A 27,381-nucleotide genomic window follows, 5' to 3' on the forward strand; every position below is an offset into this window, starting at 1 on the left:
CATCTTCACCAATAATACAAGGTGCAGAACCCTTCCTGGAAATTCAGATCAAAACTGTATTGTGATAAGCATCAAAAAATTAAATGTCAGGCCTGTTTGGAAGTTATGTCATAGAAGTCAGTGCTCAGTGGCAGCATCTGAACAGAGACAGATCCAAGCATCTTTAAAATCCAATTTGGAGAAGATGCCCTCTGTTGAAATACCAGCAGAGTAACCTCCTGAGGGCACAAGCAGGGTAAGCAGAGAAAGCAGTAGCTGAGGGTAACTTTGCTGGCATGCAGTGGTGAGAACATTGAACAGCATGTTGAATTTGGGTGAGCAGAGTTTTGGTGGTGGAGGTAGCATTGGTCACAGCCAAAGAAATGGTGCAGGCCCTGATGTGATTGCCTGTGGTAAGTTCTCAGTGATGTTTTTTAAAATTGCCTCTCTTCCTTTCCAGCCTGTAGCTAGTTCTGCTCTTACTTAGATTTGTCTTTTCTAGGCAGTAACCTCCAGTGTTAGGAGGGCAGGAGTTTTATCTTATCTCCTGCTGGCATCCTACTGACTGTGGGGTAGGAGAAGGCTTGAAGGAAAGAGAATGAGTCAGGGAACAAAATTCTGCCTCTGCTAATTTTGGTGGGATTTTTCCTCTCCTGGATGTTACAAAATCCTGTAAAGAAGAAGAATAAGAATATACTCCCTGCCTTTGACCTTCTGAGAAGAGCACTTAGTGCTGGGGAACACTGGAGAAAACTGAGAAGAAATAATAATTAGACCCCCTATATTAAGAATTCTGTGGCCGTGACAGCCACTTCTCTGTGTTACTCCAGGATCTTTGTTCTCAGCCCTGCTGTAGAAAGGCATTCACCTGATCTGTTATTTTCACTGTCAATGAATTACTGATGTAGAATTGAGAGAGAATAGAAATTCCCATTCACATCCTAAGCTGAGATCGGTTCCTTTCACCTTAACTGACCCTTTCTGATCAGTATAGCCTATAACTCAGAACATGTTTTGGAAGGGCTGCACATGGAGAGAATACATGTACAGGCGTGGGCCCTCTGTTGAAAGCATCAGCGGTCTGTGCTTTATGCTCTCTGAAAATCATGCTGTCATCTGAATTGCTGTGAGGTGGCTTGGGAGAGCACAAACCTGGCTCACTTAATGCACGTGCTGTGGTAGACCTAGAGCATTTTCTAGCATTTTCAAGCTGTTCATTATAGAGCAAGGAGACAACTGCCTAAATCCTTCTCCTTTATTCTTAATCAGAAGTGTGGAGTCAATAGACCTGCAGTGTGACCCCTGCCTATGCTCAGCAGCTAAGGAAATCATTGACTAATAGCATTCTTAGATTTTAAAAACACACTCTAACTGTGAACACTGAAATTACCACGTTTTCTCAACTCTTTAGACAAATGCAGAATTTGGGTATAGCACTGTAGTGTCTTCCATAAGCTTTATAGGTATCTGTTAGGCTTGGAAACCTAGTTTCTCAAAATGTTTACAAAACTTCTGCTGCAGGAATGTTCTAGTTAATGAATAACCACTCGGCATGCCCTTTACTAGCATGTGATTTTCCTCTTTGATGTTATGCATGATCTTGGCTTAATTGGATATAGCTTTAAAGACATACAAGGGCCTCTCTGAAAAAGCAGTTCTGCTGATTAAATCTAATGACCGGCCAGAGCTGGAATTCTGTACGTTTTCCTGTTGCCTGCTTTTAGGAAGCCAAGCTGCTGCCATCCTGAATCTCAAGGTTTCCTGTTGGTTTTGTTTGTTTGTTTCCCCTCTGGCACCTTATCCCAAGGATAAACCAAACCACAGGTCAGCTTGTCATCTCTGCATTTCCAGATTTTGGAGATGCTGAGATTTAGGAGAACTTGGGTTTGGATTATAACATGAGTTATGAGGGCTCTCATTTATTTCGTTCACAGAGCTGTTATTGTTTAGTTACTGTAGTGGAAATTTACTTGTGAAATTATCTCTGGTTTTGGTTATACTGTAGTCTCCAGAACTTGGACTGTCTTTGCTTCTCTGTAAAGGAGATGCTAATAGTGAGCAGGTATAGCTAATAGCGTTCACTCTTGTCTGCCTCTGGCAATCACTAAAGTAGCTGTATGTTTGCAACCACAGTTCTTCACAGCATTACCTTTATTTTGTAATAGCCAACATCTTACTCTTTGTAACCTATTAATCTGCAGTAACTCTGTAGTTGAAACATAAGAGGGGGTAAAAGCATTAGAAAGGGACAGTGAGAGAAGGTGCACCTCGCAGGGCAGTGATCATGGCTTTTATTCCAAAACAGTAAAAAGCCCAACAGATACCAGAAAGATAAGGCAGAAGTTATGACAACATGGTGTGGAAACAAAGTTGTCATGTTTCCACCACTTCTGCCCCTGGCACCAGAGTATTTTTTCCATAAGGCATCAGCAAGTCTGTAACTTCAAGTCAGTATTTATGCAGGCTTATCATGACTGATCCCTTTCAGGGCCAAGTGCTGCCTGGTGCAGTGTTGTGCACGTGCTAGCTGGAGGAAACGCTTCCTTTGGAGAAGTTCAGCATAGACTTTAAAACCAAACCAAGCCTGCCTGAGATGAATTCCAATGCCAAACAAATGGAGGATGCGGAGTGTAGTAAATGGTGACTTCAGAAGCACCACACATGGAAAAAAACATGGTGTTTTTCCATGAGATTAAGTTTTAACTCCAGGTTACTACATGGCTGTCAACATTTTTACACTAGCTATGAGCTTTGCAAAGCTGAGTGTGGTATGATATTATCATGGTATTATGACCATTTATCTAGATGTGGAGCCAAGTCTCTTATGCTTTATCTGACATGTGAAGATGGGGGCTCATACACGTACCCTTACAGCCATGAAGTATATATGGAACCAGACTTGATGCAGCTGTGTTCTGAAGATTGTGTAGGATCTGAATCCAACCTGTCAAATCTGAGACAAGCGGTGTAGTTTTTCTGTCTCTCCTTTAGGCATTGCTAGCTATGTGTATTTTAAGTGTTTCAATACAAGTCCCTTAATTTACAATGTACTTTATTGAAGTCAGTAATAGAAACGGTGCAATGTTTACACTTATGGGACCAGATCTGGTAAATGATAGGCTCCAATTTGGATTACTTGTTTTTTTTTCCTTTGTCACTCTCCATTATACCAGGTTTTATTTTTCCTCAGATACAGGTTTGGGTGTTTTTTTTTTTTAAGATTTTCTTCATTCAGTACTTGTGATTTGCTGGTACAACACAGAACCAAGTTTGTCATATCTGTTAATATATGCCAGCTTTTATGTGTGAATCACTTGTTACTTTCTACTTGTCTTAAAAAATACTCTTTGACACTAGTTTCAGCCAACTTAATGCTTTATGGTTGCATTAACAATTTATGATTGGCACATGTTTTCAATACATTTTGTGTTTATGTAAATACAAGAACAGGTTTTGCTCCCACCTGTGCAAAACCCTCTTATTCTGATTTTGTTATCTGCTAGATACGATAACAAAATTAAAGGGGGGGGGAGGGAGGGAGGGGAGGCAGCATACCAAAAAATGTATTACTATGAAGTGATTTGTTTTGACTGCAGTGTCATTACTAATAGGAGTTTCAGAGCAGTCTGGTAGGTTTGACAACTTAGTCTTTCCTCTGCAAGTGTAAGCTCCAATATGCACGTGAATGATTAAAGAATGTTAGCATAGACAGAAGAAAGTATAGCCAGTAGGACAAAGCTAATTTATACTAATCGTACTGCCAGTGGGCGTGAGTTGTACATCATATAAGTGGAATATCCTATCTTATACTGATTAATTTTGTTTGGAAAGAGGCAAAACCTCTTGTGTTTAAAACCAAGAGATCTCATGGGCTGTTGAAGGGAAGCTCAGACTGTATGTTCATAAGACAAATTGGAGGAGGATGGCCAAGTCCTATAGCTAAAAAGGAATAACCCCAGGGAAACAGCTCTGCAGAAGGAACCTGGGTACCCTGTGAGACAGTAAAGTGGATGTGAGCCAGCAGCGGACCTAGCAGCAAGGAAGGTTTGTCGGCAGTCTGGAGGAGAGCCAGCAGAGAGAGGGAAGTGATTAATCCCCTCTGCTCAGCATTTTTAGATCATATTCCAAATATTGTATACATTAAATAAAAGGGTGTATGTGTATGTGAGTTGGGAGATCAATCTGAGGAAGTTGAATAAAGAAGTAAAGGGTCACCAAGATGGTTATGCCTTTTGAGGAGAGGCAGAGGAAATGGGGCTTGTTTGGCCAGAAGGGAGGGAACTGAGCAGCAGCCTTCTTGGATAAGGACTTTGAAAATCCTTAAACTCCCATAATCACACAGATTCCTTAACTGACTTTCAGTGGACCTTCCTCCTTATTTTAGCAAATGGAGTGACTTGAGGATTTCCTCCATGTCGACCAGCAACAATCTTTACCTCATGCGTTTAATATTCCTGCCATCCCCACAGGCAGTTTAGGGGGGTTAGGGATTTTTAATTCTTAATTCAAAGAAAAAGTATTTTATGTAAGAATTAAAAAAACATACTTTAACTTTTCTGCCAGCATGAAGAGGCTGAACTTTATGGACATCAAGTATTCCACATTGGGCGGTATTCTTCTAAGCTTGACTTGGTCTGAAATTTCACAAATTCTTTCTTTACTTGCTAACTTTTGGGCTTTGTACAACATGAAAAAAAATGAGCCAATAAAGAGTGACTGTGGGATGTGGATATTCCTTACCTAGTCCTGGTTTTGGCATCTGTAGTGGGGGTACCATAGAAATCATAAAACATGCTGCTCTGCATCTCAGAATGCTTTCTGGGTATCTTAACTGGACATCAGTTTCTGTTTCCGGTTATTTCCTGTGCTACAGTAAAAATAATTGCGCTGAAATACAAACCCCAAACCTTCAGTATGGTAACTAGCAGCTTACTGCCTGCTTGCCATAACATCCTGGAACATATGCAAGGCAACTTTGCCCTGAGGTGTGAGTTACCTTTCTTTGTTGGAGGAAAAATGTGGACATTGAAGGTTATACTGAAGGATGCTTCAATTTGAATGCTACCTTAGCTTGTGGTTACTTGTTCATGTAATTGTAATTTATTGGTGAATAAATTTTTTGGGCCAAATCAAAAGCTGACTAGCACAACTTTGGGCTTTCTTTAGAAAAAGCAAACCAAAACAACTCTATTCTCCTTGTTGGATCTTTTTAAACCAGTGTATGCTCAGTGAAGGGCACAATTTGACTTACTGCCTTACCACTCACACGCTTTATAATGTGCGTAATTGGAAAAGAAGCCTTCCAAGCATAGGTAGTTATTTGGTCTTTAGTTTCTGATCATGACTGTCTTAGAACTATTCATTGTCTTGTTATTATCTAGAAATTGAATTGCCTCACTTCAGCCACAATATTATTCAACAAATGGTGGTCTCAAGTGAGAGCTTCCATCACAGGTGGCATGGCTGAACGTTACTGTGATGTTGTCTATGATGGCTGGCTCTGCTGTTTGAAAGGCAAAATAAGTTATGACGAGTATTTGTCTTTCCAGTGGTATCAATGATACCCTCAGAAGTTGAAGTTAATTCTGTCAAGAAAAAAAAATAAATCCATGTTCTTTTGAGGTTAAATACAAATGCAGCTTCCCTGCAGTTTCTCTGATGTATTTCAACCTTTATGTCAGTATTTTACTTCATGCATAAAATTTATTGTTGCTAAAGCAGACAGAGATAATGCAATTGGTAATATGTTACAGGAATGTAATCTTTGTTTATGTGAGAAACCCAAGTAAGTTGGTTTAGTAAGAACAAAATCCTGAGTTATATTTATAAATCTTTTGCTCTCCGTGTGTAAAGGTAATGTTTGTATGCCATTGAAACTGGTACAGGAACTAGGGTTCTTTTAATAGGCGTGAACCAAGGAAAATGGAGATACCACTTGATTCAGAATGTTTGTGATGGAAAATCCTGCTTGTTTTACTTCTTGTTTTTTTGTGTTTATGATCTGAAAAGTCATTTACAGTATTATATTTTAAATAATTATTTCAAGCCTTGCTGTAAAATATGTCAGCATTGTATTTCCATGAGAATATAAAGGCAGAATCTAGCATTTTATTCTTAAGAAGGGAGACTTATACATGCATTTAAACGACCGGTAAATTGTATGGGTTGTAATAGAAAACATTGGCTCCTCAAATGTTTTTTAATGGATCTCAATCAAGTCACAGCTCTCTTTTTCATGCAGGTATTTTTGGCCAGAAGCTGGAAGATACTGTCCGATATGAAAAGCGCTATGGGAACCGCCTGGCTCCGATGTTGGTGGAACAGTGTGTGGATTTTATTCGACAACGGGGGCTGAAGGAAGAAGGCCTTTTTCGACTGCCTGGGCAGGCTAATCTTGTCAAGGAGTTACAGGATGCATTTGACTGTGGAGAGAAGCCTTCTTTTGACAGGTAAAATCCTCCATCTCTCACAACCCCCTGAAGCCTAGACAGGACACAATCTGTTCTACTGACTGACCCACAGGACTGTAAAACACGTGGCAGCAACAGACAGAATGACATGGTCTTGCAGGTTTTTATATATGTTTCCTATTATGGCAGTAAAGTGTCTTCTTTTATTTCTGGCTTTGATGTCCGATTTCAAAGCGATTTCTGGAGAATTTCCATTTGCGAAAAGCTGGTTAAGAAAAGTATTGCTAATGGTTTGGCTCAATCAAAAATATCTGGATTGCCTTGATCTTGGTATCGTTTGAAACACAGTGGTGATGCTGGCATTTAGTCAGTTCCACAAAAGAAGAATTTCTCTTATCACCAAGTTCAAGATGTTTTCTTACCTATAAAACTGACTGGAAGGCAAGTCTACTTTTATGTATTCCTTTATAATTTTGGGCCTTTGGTCTTTAAAATAAAAGACCATAATAACAAACCTACATGGTTTTGAGGGTCCAGGTCCAATTTGTATTCCAAAATTTGTACAGTCTTGCAAAAACTAATGAGGATTTTCTGGGCCAAGGAAGAACCCAGTCCTCTCTACACAGCTGTAGCTTTTAGCTTTAGCCTTCTGTAAGATTAATTTTTGTGCAGTAGTCAACATATTCAGAGTGTGCAATTAGAGAAAGAGAACCAGTGGATTATGAATGCCGCATAGACTTTTTAACTTGGATTGGAGTTAATATGGTAGTAATGAAATTCCATTTCCCAAGGCTGTTAGACAGTGGTTGTCCTCAGCATGTGCCCTAAGTGACATCTGTAATAAGCCTCCAAATTGGAATCCGGGTACTTCACTCCAATTCGGTGGGTCTAATGTGGGTTAGGAGAAAGGTTGCATTTATTTTGTGGGACCTTTGAATGGTAGCAATGCAAGTAACAGGAAGGAGAGCATACTTGATGTTTTAGTGCAAAAACATGGCATGATATGGACCTGATTGCTGGAAATCCTTTACCTCTCTCCCTTCCCTATTCCTATGAAGTGAGCAAATCTGTTACACATGGCGGTATGTGTATTATAGGTGCACAGAAAGCAAACATCTGCAATGCTGTTGTTATCTCCAGCAGTTTCCTCAGTCCTGACCCTCACTTTAAGAAATGTCAAGAGATTCATAATGCTCTGGAAAAGTCAATTGTCTTCCTGTGAGGCTTATTAGTTTCTCATTGGAAGGTGAAAGTTAGGATAATTGACCAGAAAATAGCTTTAAGGAGCTAGAGGACTATAAGAAATGACAGTGTTAGCTGATAAATATTTGTAGTATACTCCGTGACTGCTCAAATACTGTGTAACTTATTTAAAAATGGTAAAGAAGCATCCATTGGGTATGTGCTGTGGTTTAAGCCATGGGTAAGGAAAATGGATTCTGAAACCAGGACAGTATGTTTTTCTTACTTGGACATTAAAATAGATATTACTGGTCATATCTACCAGTGATACAAGTAGGCAAATGGCAGAAACAGAAGGTTATTATTTTCTATGTCTTTGAGCCAAATAATTGTGGAGGAAATGCTTCAGAAAACAAGTAATCCCCAGCTCCAGGAAGATAATGTACTGAACACCCACTGAGAGGTACAGCTTGAAAGGGGTGCGCAAATTCTATCTACTTGAAACAAATGAGACCAGGCCTTAGCCACGAAAAAATTTTTTGCAAGGTTATGTAGCAACATCTGTAGCACGCACTAATGAGCCCAGGAACAGGCATGCTAGCTGAGCTTTAGTAGATGAAAAGGAGAAGATATTTTACATGCTACTGCTGTGAAGAACGCACATAATTTCTACTATAGCAATTAGAAACATCAGCAGGAGTTGCCTATAAATTGCTAGTCCTGCAGTTCTGCTTCTGAAGCTGAAAATTTATAGAACACTGACCTTGTATGTCTGTGTGTCTCATTGTGAAGGGTACTTTTGCTGTTTACTTTCTTACATTTAAGTTTGGAGCAGTTTGACTTAGGTGTAGCAATGGCCCAGAAGTCAAGCAGGCATAAATTCTGTCTCTCTGCCATTGTTTCCATTGTGCATCTACTTTGTTCTCCAACCTTTTGCTCTTTCATAAGCTTTTGAGGTGAGATTCATTTCACAGTGTTTATAATGCCTATGTGATTACCTTGTTTTGGGGTAGCTTGTCATTGTGTTGAACAGCAGTGTGGTATCTAGGTTTGATGCAACCTATTTGGCAAGTCGAGCTCTTGGAAAGTGGCCACAATATGAAACATTGCTCAAGACTAAAGAAAAAAACATATACATTAGGGGCTCATGCTTGCTTTCCATCATGAATCTCAAGATCACTGTTTAATCTGTAATTGTATGGTATTATTAGTTAAAAATCCAGTAGTGCAAGATCTGCCTAGCTTCTGTTTATTAATTTACATTTTACCTGTTCTGAAACATCAGTAAAGATTTTTGCAATTAGAGCTGAGCTGATGGTTCTATTGATGGCGTGAAACAATGGAATCCAGGTCACACTTCTCTAGTGGTGCTGGGTCACTGGCTCTGGGAAAAAAAGCTAGCTGCTGTCATCTGTGTTGGAACTAATACAAAGAGCTGATGTTTGAGGAGTTTGCCAGTTTTCATACTGACATTTTTTCTGTGTATAAGTGCATGTAAGTCAAACAAAGACTTTAGAACAAGTGAAGAGGCTTTCATACATGTGTAGGCTTCTATATATAATCCTTGTTCTTTTATGCTTTCTTAGCTAGTTCAGTAAAATACATGACCTCTAGAATTAAAAGCAAAAACAAAGGTAAGATCATCCAGCCATGATTAGTACTGCTTTGAAATGTCATCTCTGACATCATGACCTTACATCCACTGGGGGATGGAGTCCAAAGGCACAGATCTTCTCTTCTGCAGAGTTCATCTGCTGTCCATGGTAATGTGGAGACGTTGCCCATATATAGATGACAGAATGGTTTTGGTTGGAAGGGACCTTAAAGATTATCTTAGTTCCAACCCCCCTGCATTGAGCAGGGACACCTTCCATGAGACCAGGTTGATCAAAGCCCCATCCAACCTGGTCTGGCCTTGAAATTTTATAAAACAGTTCTTCATTCATGGAAGCCAATCTTTACTTGAACTGTCACTTCTTTACAGTAAGCTGTCACCATGACTAAACAATATAGGCTGCCTCTTGCATTCCTGTCTGCAGCCTTTTGGCAAAGAGGACCACAGAACAAGTGCAGTAGAAGTAGTAAACTCAGTAGTAGAAGTAGTAAACCAGCTTTGCTTAAAGGAAAATGCAGCCATGTTTTGAAACATGAAATGTGTTTGACAAGTGGTAGCTCTCACATGAGTTAGCAGTTGGATGTTCTGATTCTGAAGTCATTTATAACGTGCAAAGTGAGTCCAGGACAGGACAAGTTGGAGAGTGGCAAAACCCTTAATGTATTAATTTGATCTTGATCTCATAGTTCGATGAGGTGTTGCTGAAGAATCATGAGCTGTGTGTATGTGGAACCAGTGTGTGAAACTCAAAATGAGAAGACCCACACTGACCTGAAACATCCAACATCCCAGGCCCTTTAGTATGAAAACTGGACCATCAGTATTTTTCACAGTCATAGAAAGCGGAGGTACAGCTGCTACAACTGGGAAAATTCTTAGTTTGCTTCTGCCTGTTCCAGGCTTCCTTCCCTGATCCTCACAGTCTGCTCATCAGTTGTGCCTCTGGAGCCTCTTCTACATCCTTTCTAATTCCAGCCGTTTTTCTAACTAGCTAGCAGAAATAACCTCTGCATATGGCACAACTTAAAGATCTAGTCTAGCAATTAAATATACATTAGGAGACACATTTCTAATGTGATGCAAGGGTCATTAAATCAGTTTAATTGGTATCCTGCTGTAGGGGAGTGTGTTTTTAGTTATTGGCAGTGAATGAACATTTGTAGTTGCTTTGCATAAATTTCAGTTTCAGAAATGGAGTTGGTGTGTCAGCTGTGATTAAAGAAAAGAAAAAAAGCAGCCAGGTATTTCCCTTGTCAGTGACAAATGACTTCTTAGATGGCCATGGTCACCTTTAAGAAAGCATGACGTTTTGTTACTATGTGGAAGGTCTGACTGGGTTTTTTAAAGCATCCTTTCTTAGGGTTGCAAGATCTGTGGCTTTCTCTTCCAGTAGGCAAGAACAGGTAGCGTATTTGTGGTGATTTTCCATGTTTTATATATACTTATAATCCCTGCAAAATCTTGCAGAACCTTAACAGTCTTTCTGGACAACCTAGCAGTATATTCACTGGAGCTGGTGGATTTTTTTTTGTTTCTTAGGCCTCTCTGCCTACCTTTCTTAAAAGAGTACATTGTCCCTCTTTAAGGATCTAAATTTTTCTAAGCAAATTTTAATATTCTTCCATATAGTTTGTCTTTTCACTTGTCTGTTCTGTATTGCTGTCATCATTGTTGCTTTTAAAGCATCACTTTTTAGCCCAAATGAAATTAGCTGCTAATTATTGAAGTGGATATCTAACTTGGAAATAGAGTCTGCTGATCTTCAGAATTGCTTGTGGTACTTAGCTCCCTGAATAACTCATTCCTGGCCATCCCTGGAGACACTCAAGGCTAGGTTGGATGTGGTTCTGAGCAGCCCGATCTAGTTGAGGGTGTCTCTGCTCATTGCAAGGGGGTTAGACTAGACGACCTTTGAAAGTCCCTTCTGACTGAAACTATTCTATGATTCTAGGGTAGCATAGATTGTAAACATCATAAGCACAAGGACAAAGGAGCAGAATATGCATTCTTTTTTTTTTTCTCTCAGTCTAAGCAGTAAAACAAGAATTGATATAATTGTTAATGTAAGGTAGAGCCAGGCTCTTGCAGCAGCAAGGAGAAGAGGACAGGCAGCTCAGGGCTTAAAATGGGAAATGCTTTCATATGTTTCACAAGTTGTAGGCAAAATTTCATCTGATACGTAGGTTAGGCACAGTACACTGCTTGTGCTAGATACACATTATATAGGAAAATTATATACAGAGTAATGCTTATAGAATAAATCATATAGGACAATCAAATGTTATGCATTTTACCTGACCTTTGAGTTTCTGGACCAAAGCTTGACTTCCAAAATCAGTTTAACCATTTCTGATTCACTATAACATTATTGAACACGAACTTTGCCCTCCTAGCCTCTGGGTACTGGCTTCTCAGCAGTAACGGTACTCTGATTCTCTCTACATGTAGTTATGCACATTTGTAATATTCCCTTGATGTTGCTTACTCTGTGTTTCATCACTGGTTTATCATGGGCTCTACCATCTCCTTTAAGCTGTCTGCAGACTGGCATTAAAGGTATACACTGGGCAGCCAGTTAGGAACTCATCCTGCCATGTCAGGAAAACATCTATACTCGTCTGAGAGCTACTCTATAGACATGGATGCACCTAAGCAGGGACACAGTCAGCCGATGTTGCAGTGGGTACAGCGTATGTTGGTGAGGGAGACTGTTTCCAGGATTGTGATCTGTGACACATCTGAAATGATGGAGCTGTAATTCCAGTAATACCAGGAGGTACCGATTCACAGACTGTTTGAACTGTACTGTTCTTGATGTATTATTACCAGAACTCCTAAATTGAATTATAGCCTCGCAGCTTGTTGTTCCCTACTGTTTGTTCTTTATGCAGACTGTTTATGTGTCATCATGATCTAGAGCTATTTTTGGCACAGCATTAATCTTTTTGTAATGTGGCCTTGTTCTGTTAGTATTTCCTTTGTGAGAGTTTATGAGGGGCTTGTTGGCTTTGTGCTCTGAAGCGCTGACTGCAGCTCACTGAACATGCTGTCTGCTTGTCCATGTGTGAGGGTTATGACTGGATTTCTGGTGGCCTGGTGGGCTTCAGTAGTTTTTGTTCATGGCAGAGAGGGTGAAAATCTCCAGGCAGTGTAATCGGTTTGACAGCCACTTCCACAGTGTCTGTGGTATCACAAAGGAAAGTGCTGTCAAAACAGCAATGCCATGAGGGATATTGATGACAAAGTTCAGATGAATGGGGCTTTGAATACGTGTGGTGTGATGAGTGATGCATTTGCATTTGGAATGCCTTTGTATGGACAGTGGTGGAGTGGGGGATGCTCCTTTGGAAACCTATCAACAGTAAAGCAGTATTAACGTTTTGGTGGGGTGAGTAATCTTTCTCAAACTTTCCACCATGTTGTGCCAAAGTAGGCTGTTTCTCAGCTTGCTGATGCTTTTTGTATTGAATTCAGTTTTCTGCTTTGTGCTTTGTTCTTCCCATTTCAAGTGTAGAATTGTTCATTGTGCACTTGGAGAAAGTCCACCTCAATTAATGAGGGTTGTTCCAATTTAGATAACAGAGGATTTTCTGCTGGAATTTGACATGCTCTATTTTAATACTTGTTAATGAACACTTGTAATCATGTTAATTATGAATGTGTTATCATGGAACACTTTGATATTACACTGTCAGATATCAAAAGAAATACCAAGATGGGTATAATCATTAAGTTTCTGTAGTTGTAATGGCCCTAGAATATAAGCAAGGCCAGGTTTGAAGGGAGAAATACCTCCTTGTCTGAAACTGATCAGTTGTAGCTGGACAAAGTCTAGAAAAAAGTCCTCTACTGGCCCTGGGAAGATCCATGTCTTACAAACTACACAAATGCCCTCAAGGCAGATATATAAATGCTGCTGGTTGACTTAAACTGTGGATAGAACACTGCAGGTTGGAAAGGGAATAAATGCTCCTGATCCTCAAGAGAGCTTGCAGTGCCGCACTCCTTTGAAACAGCTGTCCTCTGTGTCTGAAATGCACTTAATGGGATTTGTGGATTGAAACACCTAAAATACAGGTGGATTAAAACTAAAGTCTGCCATTTTTAAGTTGCCCACTGTATTGTAAAACAAACCAGGGAAAAAGTGCTGCTAGACTCCCAAGGTCTAATCAGGCCTCAGTGTATGTGAAGCATTCTTTTAGTTCCATTATTTGGAAAAGTATTGGCATCTTCATACCAATAGTTACTTTAAAAGTAGAAAGTTTGTGGCTTTTGTCTAACTGTTGCTAAATAGAATTAAAAATTTCAAAGAGCTTTGCAGGCAGTGTGTGTGCGTACACATATGTTTGTTTATGCTGCCAAAATCCATATGGTAATTTCTGTATAGAAAGATGAAGTCCTAAGCAGTGTTCCAGTACAGTTTAGGGGAAAAAAAATAAAGGTAACAAAACACGTTTTCCAAAATATTATCTTTCAATTCCACCATCTTGTGGCAATCTGCAGTATTGCCCTCGCGTTTGGTCAGCAGAAGCAAGTATTCCACTTCACACTGAGGGACTAGGGTAAAATTATTCTGCACAAAGCATGATCCTGGCAGTACAAAGGAGGGAAGATGATATTCCTTAACCCCCTCACTGGGAGCTCAGTGTGCTAACTTTTAATGTTCTCAGTAATTTCTCTCAATCCACCTGTTTGAATCTTTTATGTTTTGGAAAGGCCGCTCTTTTATGCAAATAGTCTCTGGCAAGATATTATTCAGTTCTTCAGCAAGACATGACGATAATAAAATAGTAATAATAAAATCTTCATAAAGGCCATCAGTGCCCAGCAATCAGAGTAAAATTCTCTGCAGATCGATGTCTGTTCTCGCTTTCCTGTTGCAGTGTCCTAAGGTTGCTAGTTCACATCTGGTTTCTCTGGCTGCTGCTGTACTTCAGAATCTGGCTAGCTAAAGTCTTTCCCTCTGTATTTGTTTTTTGCTTTCCTGAAGCACCGACAACTTAGGAAACTGAAGATCTCTGTCTAAAATTTGCTTCTTGGATAAGGCTGAATAGTGGCAACTGCCAGGTCATGCATGCCATGGTTGTGCTCTAAAATATAGCTCCAATGGCAACAAGACATGCAAGCAGCTACCTATGAAATTACCGGGCTCTGGGTTTTAAACCTTTGGGTGGTAAAAACAGTTTTGTTAGCAAGGATGTCAGTGCACTTCCTTTGCATCTGGACTGGGGGTTAGGTAGAAGTCAAGGTTAGAGCCCAACTCTGAGCTAGGATTTGAAATCTCATCACATAGCACAACTATATCTAGTTTCATGTGTAGTATTGACTATGAAACATCCTTACGTAAGTTGTGCATGCATCCAAGAAGCAGGGTGGGGTAAACACTGTTTACCCCATTCCTGTTTTTAATCCAAGCCAGTCTACAAGTAGAGGGCTGCAATCAGGGGATTAGAATTTGTACCTTCCTTAAAAATGTGGATTTGCACTAGTGCTTTCCTTGTAGAGCTTTTTGGAATTTTGGCTGGGAATTATTCATGACTGAAACAGAAATGTTCTCTGGGAATTTATTTTGAGGAGGGGGGTGGTGGATAACATTTAAATATATACAGATCTTTATTGTTTCTCTTCTTCTATTTTGACTTAGATTGCTCTTACCATACCACATTAATGTAAGGTTGTTCCCATCATTCTTGTTAAGATTTAACTTAGTAAAAGACATTATTGTTTTAACAAAGATCATTCCAAAATAATGATTAACATACCTCTAGCAAAGCCTAAGTGCGTCAAATACCAGTGGTTCCCTTTGAGGGACTGTGAGTTTAAAAAATGTTCCTTTAAAAATGTTTAAAAAGGAAAAAAATCCACAGTGATGTGCATTGTAGAAATATCTGTGCATTTTCTGTTTCTTATGAATGAAATTAGCATAATTTAGAATCCATGATCTTGATTTTTTTCAGAGGTCAGAGGAGAAGGCATCAGCTTGCAGTAGAACTCTTTATCTAAACAAGGGAAAAAGCATTGTAGAACATTCCAGTAAGGGTTTGAATAAATGCCTGAATGGCTAAACCCAGACATGGAGTCAGAAGTAACTTGAGCATTTTTTTCATGATAACTTGTAGTTTTTATCTATTTCTATTTATTTCTTTTCGCAGAAGTACTCCTAAGTTACCACAGTGTAATTGACACACCACAGAAACATGCAAGTTTTATTGCATATTCTGAACTTGTGATTTTGATCTTTCTCCCAGTCATCTTACTTTTAGTATGCATGATAAGCAGCCTAGGCTCCTACTAGGTGTATCCAAAGAAAACTAAAGTTTCTGCAAATGTAATGATGAGAAAGCATTTGTCATACCAGGTCTTTGACTGTCAGCCCTATAATGTTACCTGTTGTGTTAGCATTCAGGCATTTTCTATTTGATGACTTGCAATGCCTTAGCTCACTCAGTACAGGATAGAGCTAAAACTCATTTCCCATAAATTTATGGTTCTGTGTGTAAAGTATATCCAGGTTTTTGGTTTAATGGTACAGCTAAACGGCACGCTAGTCATTCTGTGGGAGCCCATAGGAAAAAGAAGCGTGTCAGGGAAAGAACTGCAGGGAATTTTCAACTCCTGTGGTATACATGGTATCCCTTAAAAGTTGCTTACTTACTATGGATACCAGAGCAGATGGTGATACAGTGGAATTGCAACATACTGGGTATGTTTTGGGAGCTGGGCCCATCTCTTGTAGGACAATAATCCCCACTGTATAAATGGAATGCCTGGTTGCTGGCTCAGGTGAAAATGAAAAGTGTCAGTTAAGATGGATTTTGCATGCCTGATGTGAGATGTCTGTCAGGATCTTCTCAATGCCTATGCCTGCAAATAATGCCGTATATGTAATTATCCATAGTAATAAATCAGCAGAAGTGACAGACTTGCTTGTAGGTATCCTATGTTCTTTATAGAACAACACCCCACACCCCAATAATCAAAACAAAACAGACTACAGATGTGATCTATACATGCATATACTACCAAAGAGTAAAATCTGGAGTGACAGTGGAAAAGTTATGTGGCAGTTTTTCACCTGTCAGTCTCACAGTATTATTCTGATTCACAGTAACAACTTGTATTCCAACCCAACAGCAACACGGATGTGCACACGGTGGCATCACTGCTTAAGCTGTACCTAAGGGAACTCCCAGAACCAGTCATACCATACGCAAAATACGAAGATTTTCTTTCCTGTGCCAAAATGCTGAGCAAGGATGAGGAAATGGTGAGTTGGCAACTTGAGTAAAGTGAAATAAAAGGCTGGCATGTTAAAACCTGTTCTGATTTTGAGGAGGAAAGAACCTAGTGATTGCCAGTCTTAATTTAAGGTGTGCATCTATTAATTGAGGCTGGTTTTATATGAAAATTGTTGCCACCTAGGTAATTTGGAAGTCTAAATAAAGACCCATAGCATAAACTTGGCTGTATTTATTGCACACTGCTGAATTCAGTTCAAGTAGACATTATTGTGGTCAATAGCTTCCATTTTGCATGGAAGAGGCTTATATTTTTATGCATTATCGTTCTGAACTTCCAGTGGCCAGAACTGTAAAAGGAAGGGACATGGTAGATGCTGGGGTCATTTTCTTCTAAGCGTCAGGATTTTACTTTTACTTTTAGCCAACTTTTACTGACTTTTAATTGAAGGCCAACGGACTCTATTCATTGCTTGTAGTTGAATCAGAAGGCCTCAAAAAGATGGAAGTGGGCCACCTTCCAGACTCCTCTAAACCAACAAAACACAAATAATCAAAATAAGAGATCTGAGTGATAATATGTGTCCTGCAGTTGCATGGGCCTACAATGTGTTAGTCTGAAGACAAAAAAAACTTAAGTGCTTGTTTTTACATTGTTCTGTGTGCTTACGGGTAATGAGGTCAAACCTGCTTTTTTCTTTTCAAAGTCAATACAAATAGGCTTATTCTGTTTCAGTGTACTCCCCTTACTTTCCAAGTTGTGTATTCCTTTCTGACATTTTAAATTTGGCTGGAACTGGAACCTCTCCTACCTCATCTTCTAATTAATTAAGATGAGTAGGAGACCCTCTTTTCTAACTGAGAGACCATCTTCTTTCTGAGCCTTCATCTGATGACTACCAACAGCAGAGGTGGTAGTTGTTCCCGTCTGATGGAAAGGAGGGTGGGGAAAGATCTGTGGCAAAGTGGCTTCTATGGTTATAATCTCTTTCACCCACCAAAATCAGACTGGTTTGTTGTTTTTTTTGCTGCTCTTCACAGCTTGCTACAGGGAGCAAATTTTTGTCAGCTGCTTGCAAAAGGTGGGAGTGGGCTGTTCAGCTGGTTTAATTTGAGCTTCTCTTTGCACAAGTTATGGCAGGGGATCCTCACAGCTAAAGTTGCAGCTATTTGCTTGTGTGTGTTGCGAATGTCTCTGATGCTGTATGGCTCCAAGACAAAGGCACCTGACAGCTCTTCAGTTAGACATCATGCAGTTGATATTTGCAGAGATACTAATTTTCAGATTAAATTTGTAGTAATTTTATATCAACTTCATCCACCATGTATTTATGTAGATCCTCAGCAATTAGGCCACGAACACTTTATTAAATTCATTTTGAAAGCATGTTCAAGTTACAGTGGCCTTTTGGTGCTGGGGTTGGTACTGGCAGTTTGTGGACCCTAATTATTCTATGATTATATGATTCTGTCATTACTGTAGGTGGTGAGCCACTTCAGTTCTCTTTATGTTGGTTTAGCAGTATCACTGTAAGGCTGTCTGACTAGATTTTCAGTTGACCTTCCACCATGCAGAAGTTAAAAGTGCAGTCACTGAAAGAGCTGTGCATCTTGGGGTTTTTCTTAGCAGAGAGAGCAAACTTGTGCACTATCATGATCCACATATCTTGATTTGCATTTTTTTGGTATCGTATTGTAATCAAAACTTTGCTGATGGTGGAAAAGTACCAAAAAAAACCCCCATGCTGAAAAAGAGTCTAAAGGCACTGGTTGATAAGGAGTTCAGCCAGGGTCTGTTTCCACAGGGCACAGAAATTAGTGTGTGATATTCTGCTTGTCCCATTCCCAGGTGGGTGCACACTGAAATAACTGTTTATTGGCCTGACTCTAGAATGGGACAGAACTGGGTAATATACCCAAATAGGTTCTCATATGAAAACACCAATTATTTCAAAAAAGAATAGTTCCTGGGAGCCTCAGCCTTGCTATCATCAGGGGGAATGGGGCTGCTTTTCAGAAAAGAAGAGTGAAGGAGAAGGGAAAGACAGGATGAAACCAAGTTATTTATTTACTTGTTTATTTTTATCCAGAGTCACTCCTTGTTAGCCGAATACAGCTTTCCCTATCCAAAATGGATTCTACAAGCTATTTCTGATGATAACCTGTATATAGCATTTAATGCTGCAGTCTCAGTGGTGTGTTTATTGCCTTGTAATTGGAATTACTGACTTTTTTTTAGTCTCTGGTAAAATACTAAGAAACTGTGCCTCCCCACTTTTGTTTGTTTTTTTTTCTTAAACCACTTAAAGGGCCTGATAGAACTGGTGAAACAAGTGAAGAGCCTGCCAGCTGTCAATTATAATCTGCTGAAATATATCTGTAGGTAAGTGCTCTTGCAAGAATATCACTATGGTATTTATAACTGTGAGCTCACAGGCAAACCTGTCTGTGTATGTGCCCTGAAGGGAAAGCATTACTCAGAGTTGGAGGATTAGTGAACTTCAGTGAATGCACTAAAATTATGGGTTTACTGCATGACTAATTACTAATTTGCCCTATCAAGGTGCACAAGTTATGACTTCCCTCTTGTCAGGAGTGCAAGCTGCACTCCACAAGAGACGCAAGAAGGTAGAAATTTATATATTCTGTCTTCTTTATAGGACCCCTGATTCCATTTCTAACTGCAGTTACTTCCCTGGCTGTACACTCCTGAAGCACGGTATCCTTGAAAACTGTGTATATCTTGTAGTATATAGAGTAATTTCATGGATATATCTAAGATTGTAAAAATCACATCTTGCGCAGTTGCAATTTGTGAACTTACAGGGAGTTTTCAGCATTAAAAAAATCAACTTTTTTAAAATTGACAGTTTGCATTTTGGCCATATTCTATGAGGCAAGTAGATGATGAGTTACATTGGAGAAAGTTCCAGTCTTCAGCAGAGTTGTCTTGTAGTCAGTCCAGATTGAGATTTAGACTTTGTTACCAATGTATCATTTTGAAGAAAATCTGAAGAAGTTGAGGAGTATAGCCTCGAGGTTTCAAGGTGTTCCATGAGGATTTGGAATGGAAGAATTGAACTATGTTAAGAAAGCATCATGTGCTTTGACTTCTTTTCCTTTTTACACCCTCCTTAAAGGCCTCTTTCTTCCCCACAGATTCCTTGATGAAGTCCAGTCTTACTCAGGCATAAACAAAATGAGTGTGCAAAATCTGGCTACTGTTTTTGGTCCCAACATTCTTCGCCCCAAAGTGGAAGATCCTCTGACTATCATGGAAGGTAAACTTGTAATAGAAATAATGAATGTCTTTAGGTTTATTAACAGTGCATAACAGTCCGTGTAATATGTGCAGTAATTTCCATCTATCTGTTTTATAGACACAGAATTCTTCAACCTAAATGAACTTCTGTATTAAATCTTGCAGATTAATATAAAAGTGACTGAAATGTGAGCATTGCAAACAGACTTTGTATAAGAGAGTGCTGTTGCCTGACAGCTTCACTAAAAATGCACATTTTTTCTCAAAACTTGCTGCAAATATGGCGTGTTTTCATTCAGCATGTGTGGTTGGAGTGCAGTTAGTATTTTACCTGTGGTTCTTCAGGGTGAGAAAAAGTTGGTACAGGTTCATGCTGCAGTGATCCCTGTTGAATCCCCCACAGAGCAGTGGTATATATTGCATCCCTCTGTCACTCCAGTGATCAAATTGTCAGCTGTATTCTATTATTTACAACAATGTTCAGCTGTAACATTTTGCTATATTAAGACAAAAATATGGCCATGCCGATCTCCTCCTATAATAAATTGTGACTTTAATTCTCCATAAAGTACATGATGCTTTTTCTCCCTTCAGACACTTTTTGCTTAATATTTGAGATTTACTTATCATTTTCAGAAATTACGGCTGTACACAGACTCTACACTGAAAATGTTACCAAAACTCAAAAATATAGTGTCCATAGCTTATTTGAGAGCGTGTTGTTTTCTTCTTTTTCTGTGAGTATGGTGATTTTCCCTTCCCAGATACAATTTTCCATACACTTTGTTAATCTGCTTGTTCTCCTGAAGACTTATGTTTCCTCCTTCTTCCTTTTAATTCTTAGAACTATGCAGCTATGAACAGAAACATGGTGTTTCTAAATCATGTATGAAAGCAGTGAATAGTCAGGGTTAGCTTTTTGAACAGTAGTTCAGAGAAGCCAAAAAATCTCACGTGGAAAGGGTTTTTAAATATGGACTCAGAGAATGGTTTGGTTTGGAAGGGATCTTAAAGATGATCCAGTTCCAACCCCCCTGCCAAGGGCAGGGACACCTTCCACTAGACCAGGTTGCTCCAAGTGCTATCCAACTGCCTTGAACACTGCCAGGGATGAGGCAGCCACAACTTCTCTGGGCACCCTGTGCCAGGGTCTCACCACCCTCGTAATGAAGAATTTCTTCTGGCTATCGAATCTAAATCTACCTTCTTTCAGTTTAATGCCATTCACCCTTGTCCTGTCACTACATGCCTGTGTAAAAAGCTTTCTTGTAGACCTCCTGTATGTAATGGAAGCTGTTCAAAGGTCTCCCTGGAGCCCTCTCTTGCCCAGACTGAACAAGCCCAGCTCTCTGACTCTCCTCAAAGGAGAGGCGCTTCAGCCTCTGATCATCTTTGTGGCCTCCTCTGTGCTTGCCTGACAGGTTCACATACTTCTTGTGTTGGGGGGCCCAGAGCTGGATGCAGTACTGCAAGTGGGGTCTCATGAGAGCAGAGTAGAGGGGGCAGGATCACCTCCCTCGAGCCTGCTGGCCATACTTCTCATCTTAATCACACTTCACATTTAATCATCATGTTCACTTGAATGCCTGGATTCTTATTGTCACAGGGAATTGTTTGATCATGCGTTTGACTTAAAATGGTTTGCAAGAGCAGGTGTCCAATGTATGTGCATGTTTATTGACTGTACATGAGCATCATCAAGCCTCTGCAGCTCCAAATGCTCTTAAATCAACTTTTGTGGCTTCCCCCTGGTTTCTCTACATAACTTGTCTCAAATGCACGGTGACTATCAGATGTGCAGGGGTGCAGAGATAAGCTTCACTGTGTCATTGCAGTTGTATTTTACATCTCTTATATCATCTCTCATGGTATTTAGAAAAGAGAAACTGTAAGAGAGTTTCCTGCTTTTTTTCCTTCTCTTCCGCTGTCTTGCCATATCTCTCAGGAGTTACATTTGTGTGTGTGTGTGTGTGTGTGTGTGTGTGTGTTTGCTCCCTACCACTTCAATTTTAACCTATTTCTGCATCTTCAGAACTGACAGACTGTCTGGAATAATAGTTTCTCTTACCCTGCCACTGCTGTAGATTTTAGCAGCCTGGTAGATAACTGCTGTGAATGTTTTTCTAGGTCAGGCAGCAAACTGTCCCTTTTTTTTCCAAGCTTTTGCATTAAATAATAGAAAAAGTACTTCAAATTGTTTAGTAGACTGGAATTAGTGAGAGATGTCACGGAGCTGATTTATACCATTGGAGTCAGTGAGAATGGTATCTCACAGGATGACGTTTACTGATGGGATACAATACATCTTCAGCTCACTGGGACAGTCTAGACAAACCAAGAATTGGGGTAGGGAGAGAGGAGTTAGCCATTCCTAAATAAAATCGAACGGAAATTTTTTTAACTAATGAGAAACAGGTTTGATGAAGGAGGTTTATGACTCCACTTCAAGAGTAACTTCAAGATTTGACATGGGACAATGCTGATTTGCAATTGGGCTATGCATAGTTAAATGTATAGGAACAAAGACTGTGCATCAGTTGGAGCTCATGGCCACTCTGTTCTTTGCTTTTTGGAAGATAGATACAAAGTGCTTTTCTTGCACAAAGTCAAACATGCAGCTATGGGTAACCATGCTTGTATAATGGGGATGAGGACTTGGTTGTGTTTGGTTCAAGAGAGATTTTCCAGAATTCCAATCATGAAGCAATCTTTTCCTGACCAATGCAGTAGTAAAAGTACTGAGTACAGTGCAATGTTTGTGCAAAATTCTGCGCATAACAGCTAATGTTCCCAGAAGGAATACAACTAAATGTGCTAAGTAAATTTTCCATTAGAAATGCATAGTTCTAATGTGTGAATTTTCCTTAGCAAATAAACAAACAGGAACACTAAAAAAGATGTTGTCAGGTACCTACATTGAATTTCCTCTTAGTAGTTGTATTTTTAAACGGTGGGGTATACAGAGCTAGAATACTGCAAAGGAGTTGTATGTGAAATGATATTGCACAATGGGAAGTTGTGGACTAGAAGGGCACAATGTACATCTGAAGACTCTCTGGGAGCTGGAAAATGGGTGGTTATTTTGACTACCTTGACCTTGTTCCTGAAATATTCTTAATAATCCTTAATGAGGGTCTGCTTGACAAAATAAAGTTTTACGTCTTTATTACCCCAAGTCCAGTTGTAAATGCCAGTGTGTAAATTACAGTGCAGTCAAGTAGTGTGCACACCAAGGGGTGGCTCCTTAAGAGGAAAGGTGGCCATTTATTGCAGCAAGTAGCAAACTGTGCTTTGCATTAGTTCCATGCTGTGCTATAATGTGGCATAGTTTCAGCAGCTGCAAATCCCTTGCCTGCCTGTTTTCTGTTAAACTACTAAATAAAAGTGCTGTGCCAGAATAAGACTTTGATTTTAAAAATGATTACCACGTTGAGTTAAAACACATCATTTGCGATGGTGTTATCCCATTTACAATGATGTTATCTATTGTCTCCTTCTGTGGTCTGCCTGAGATGCAGTTACTCTCACGGTAATAGCTTTTTCACAAAAGTTCCTGTTCTTAAAGGTCTGTGAGTCTTGCCGACTTGGTTTGATGGAAGGAAAAGGTGGTGCTGATCTGGCCCAGTTGTCAGAGGCACTTCAAGTGTTTTAAATGCTCAGGGTGTTACACAGGTGGATGAAATGTTTGTATAAGTGATTTTTTACTGTATATTTGTGGAATCTGATGGATAAAATATATTAATGCCTTAAATAAAACAGGCCAGTAATGACCATGTGCTTGGTATTGCCTTTCAGGTACAGTAGTAGTCCAGCAGCTAATGTCAGTGATGATCAGCAAACACGAAGAGCTGTTTCCCAAGGATGCAGACCCTCAAATGGGACCCGAGGTATGCAACAACAACAATGAATTGCCAAAGAAAGCAATTGCAGGGCAGCTGCAGAACAAAGAGAACACCACCACCAAGGAGACAGCAGTGAGGCGCTGCTCTTGGGACAAACCTGAGTCTCCCCAAAAGGGAAGCATGGACAATGAGTCCCCAACTGCTCTGCCAGGCAGCAAGACAAGCAGTCCCAGGAACAGCATCCAAAAACTAGATGTAACCAGAAGCCCACCACTCATGGTGAAAAAAAATCCTGCTTTCAATAAAGGCAGTGGCATTGTCACCAATGGGTCCTTCAGCAGCTCTGTGGAAGGCCCTGAGAAGAGCCAGACCTTACCAAACTGTACCCTGCAAGCCAGGAGAACATCATCCCTGAAAGGACCAGTGACTAAGATGGGCACACACAGCGTGCAGAACGGGGGTGTGCGGATGGGAGTTTCCAGTACCGATGGGCACAGCAACACCCTCAACAGTCGGACCCCGGGCTGGGTGCCCAATGGCTATGTCACACTGAGGGATAACAAGCAGAAGGAGTCAGTGAGTGAGTCAGTCCAACACAACCGGCTTTCCACCTATGACAATGTCCACCAGCAGTTCTCTATAGTGAACTCTGAGGACAAACAGAGTGTGGACAGTGCCACCTGGTCAACATCCTCTTGTGAAATATCCCTCCCTGAGCACTCCAACTCCTGTCGTTCATCCACCACCACCTGCCCTGAACAGGACTTTTATGCGGGTAACTTTGAAGACTCTGTGCTGGATGGACCACCACATGAAGACCTCTCAAACTCGGGTGACTATGAGAACAAAAGTGACAGGAGGAGTGTGGGGGGCCACAGCAGCCGAGCTACCAGCAGCAGTGATAACAGTGAGACATTTGTGGCCAACAGTACTAACAATCACAGTGCTTTGCACAGCCTGGTGTCCAGCTTGAAGCAAGAGATGGCCAAGCAAAAACTAGAGTATGAAACAAGGATAAAAAGGTAAGACAGTTTGGCTCTCCCATCTCACTGTCTTCTACAGAGCAAGCAGTTTTCCCTCTTGTGGCTCACTAGCAATCTGCACTAGCTGCAGTCACTAAGTGCTCGCCACCGAGTTTCCCATCTTTCAGTGTTGACATATTCTGACATTGCATTTGTGATACAATGCATTTGTGATACAAAGGAGTTTGTTTCAAAGCAATTGATTGCCATGGTTGTGACATGCTATCCTATTGTTGTCAACAGCAAAGCCACAACCATGTGGGTTTCTGTATAATATCCCAAAATCAGTAGGCTCTCAGAGTGTTTTCATTAGTTTGATACCTGTTCTCGAGAAGTGAGAACAGTAACTCAGTTCTGGGGTAACTGATACCAGGTACTCCAGAAGAGTAACTGGGCATCACCTTTTGGTGAAAGCAGTGAATGCCTTAATCCATCTGTAGTTTTGAGGACTGGAAAACTGCTGGAGCCCCTTTCTAGTGTCCTCATTCCTCTTGAGACACCACAGCATCTGGGAGTTACCTCTGCTCACTGTCCTATCTCTGTGCTGCTGCTTTACCTTTCCTTCACAGCTCAGACCTGTTAAAGAAGGAAAGGAAGAGCCACATCTTTGTCTACAGATAGTGTGGGCTCTTCTCACATACAATGAGGTTACCAGGATGGATGGCTGTAATAATCAGCAAATAACCTTAAAGTGTGGATTTAGTATTAACTACTGCACACAGCAGTGCAGAGCTGAATGCACTCTTTGTAATAAACGTCCTTCCATAAAGCTGTTCAGGACTTGTCTCACCTGTGTTGCACTGCAGCTCTTTGTATCGGTACCTCTGGCACTGCAAGTCATAGCTGGATCACAGTATGTGAGAGCTACTGGCAACAGTAGCTGCAAGTGAATGTGCAGCATACAGAATATTGCAGTCTTTCACCCACATAGCTATTTTCAGTGCAGTATATAGTATAATGGAGCCTTTCTTAGAATGTTTACTATGCGTGATGATTGTGTGTTTAGTACTACTAGGATTTCTAATGCTTTCCATTGGAAAGCTGGATCTGAAATAAGATTGTTATTTTTGAAGTTGTCGATCCCGTGTTTGCAAATAGATGTAGAAGATAAATCAGATGAAGAAAGGAGATTAGCAGTGAAACAAGGCATTCAGGGCATTAGCCTGACTTTGTAAGTGACAGTAGCACAATTGCAGCAGGACCTGGGTGTGAACACTTCCAGAAGAAAAAGGAATATTTAGCCTGTTCTTGGAGAATTAGATGGAGTCACTTGCTACTGTGCACCTTGCCAGTGGTTGTTATTAGGCATTTTCTAAATGAGCTACCAGAGAGATTGCCTTATAAGAATGGTTCATTGATGAAGCCATGGTTTGTAGCTACACCTCTCAAAAATTCAGTCTAAGCTTTGTAAATGATAAAAATATGAATTTGTTGTTGGTGTGCATTTCTGCTTGAGCAAGTAAGGAGTGCTGCTCAGGAGCTGTCTGCTTTTATTTCATTTTGCAGCTTGGAGCAGAGAAATCTCACCCTAGAGACAGAAATGATGGCCCTGCATGAAGAACTGGATCAAGAGCGAAAGAAGTTCACAATGGTAGAAATCAAAATGCGCAATGCAGAACGAGCCAAGGAAGATGCAGAGAAGAGAAATGACATGTTGCAGAAGGAAATGGAGCAGTTTTTCTCCACTTTCGGAGAACTGACAGTGGAGTCTCGCAGACCAGAAAGAGGCAACACCATCTGGATCCAGTGAGAACTGGAAGTGTTGACTGTGGGACTTTGGGGAAGGGCTTGGGGGTTATTATACTGTATCAGGTGGCTGGTCACCTGTCTGAGGCTAGAACTCAACATAATGTTATAAACCCTTGAAGGAAGAGGTCATACAGACATTAACCACTCATATCTACAGTGTGTACTTATCAAGTTATACTCTTTGAATGCTTCATGAGACTACTGTCAAGTGTTAAACTGGATATGTGTATATATAAATTTAAAAAAAAAATCACCTTAGAGAGCAAGAAATATTTTAATGCAAGTCTTGTATTTAAACTGGTAAATTGAAATGTTGTTGCAATCAAGCTTTATATCAAGGCTTTTCTCCCTTGCACTTAACATATAAGCTATTTTTGGCATTGTGTTACCATCAGCTTATTTTGTATATCAAATGTTTTTTGGTTTTTTTTTTTTTTTTTTTTGTTACCCCTCTTGCTGGGGAGTGGAGATAAACAGATATGTTACAGTATATGTGCTAGTGGTTAACCCTGATTTGCGTCGCTTCTGAAAAGACAGTAGGATGAGAAACAGCAGCCCACTATGGGCAAAATGAAGCAGTATGAACTTAACACAATTGTTGGCCAGGGTAGAAAGTACCAGGGCAGCTATATCATAAAAGCTAAATGAAGATACCAAGTCCGCAAAATTGCAGACGGTGGTGGAAGTGGTAAACATCTACTTGTTTGGGAGCAAACGTGGATGGCAGAGTAAGAAGTTGGGGGAGAGAGGAAAGGGGAACTTTAGGGGAAGTCAACCAGAGCTTTTTGGGGTACCCTAAAGAAGCCCTATGCCTGATTACTGCAGCTCAGAGCAGGAATACAGACCAGTTGTTCTGACCATATTTGCATCTGACTTACCTCCATACTGTGTTTGAAAGTGAGTCCTTTTTATAATGCTGGTGAAGGGGCACACGGGGGGGGGGGGATGAACTGGGTGCATCATGATGGGTACTGAAAAAAATAACAAAATAATTATGTCCAGAGTAGAAATTACTGGAGCAACTGTGCAACAAAGAGCAATCAAGGAAGAAAGCACACTAACACAGTCACCACCCGTATTCA

The 27,381-nt window shown here is 40.3% G+C and overlaps 1 protein-coding gene across 10 annotated transcripts in view; it reads left to right on the plus strand.

Annotated features, from left to right (window-relative positions):
• ARHGAP24 (Rho GTPase activating protein 24) overlaps window positions 1-26,789 on the plus strand; it is a 180,417-nt gene extending 153,628 nt beyond the window's left edge. For 8 of the 10 annotated variants that reach the window (XM_061479780.1, XM_061479790.1, XM_061479817.1 and 5 more), the window contains 6 exons: window positions 6,221-6,428; window positions 16,321-16,453; window positions 18,734-18,807; window positions 19,584-19,705; window positions 23,482-24,550; window positions 26,057-26,789. In XM_061479780.1, coding sequence (XP_061335764.1) covers window positions 6,221-6,428; window positions 16,321-16,453; window positions 18,734-18,807; window positions 19,584-19,705; window positions 23,482-24,550; window positions 26,057-26,300 — 1,850 coding nt within the window. In that variant the 3' untranslated portion in view covers window positions 26,301-26,789. Of the gene's footprint in view, window positions 1-1,667; window positions 1,804-2,789; window positions 3,088-6,220; window positions 6,429-16,320; window positions 16,454-18,733; window positions 18,808-19,583; window positions 19,706-23,481; window positions 24,551-26,056 lie in introns of those variants that run through there. The other 2 variants (XM_061479855.1, XM_061479863.1) reach the window with 2 other exon arrangements.
• The last annotated feature ends 592 nt before the right edge of the window (window positions 26,790-27,381 follow it).

This window comes from Pezoporus flaviventris, unplaced genomic scaffold (genome assembly GCF_033815535.1).
Source record: "Pezoporus flaviventris isolate CSIRO_AGI_PZ_B2104156 unplaced genomic scaffold, CSIRO_AGI_Pfla_v1 ptg000002l, whole genome shotgun sequence".
Lineage (NCBI taxonomy): Eukaryota > Metazoa > Chordata > Aves > Psittaciformes > Psittacidae > Pezoporus > Pezoporus flaviventris.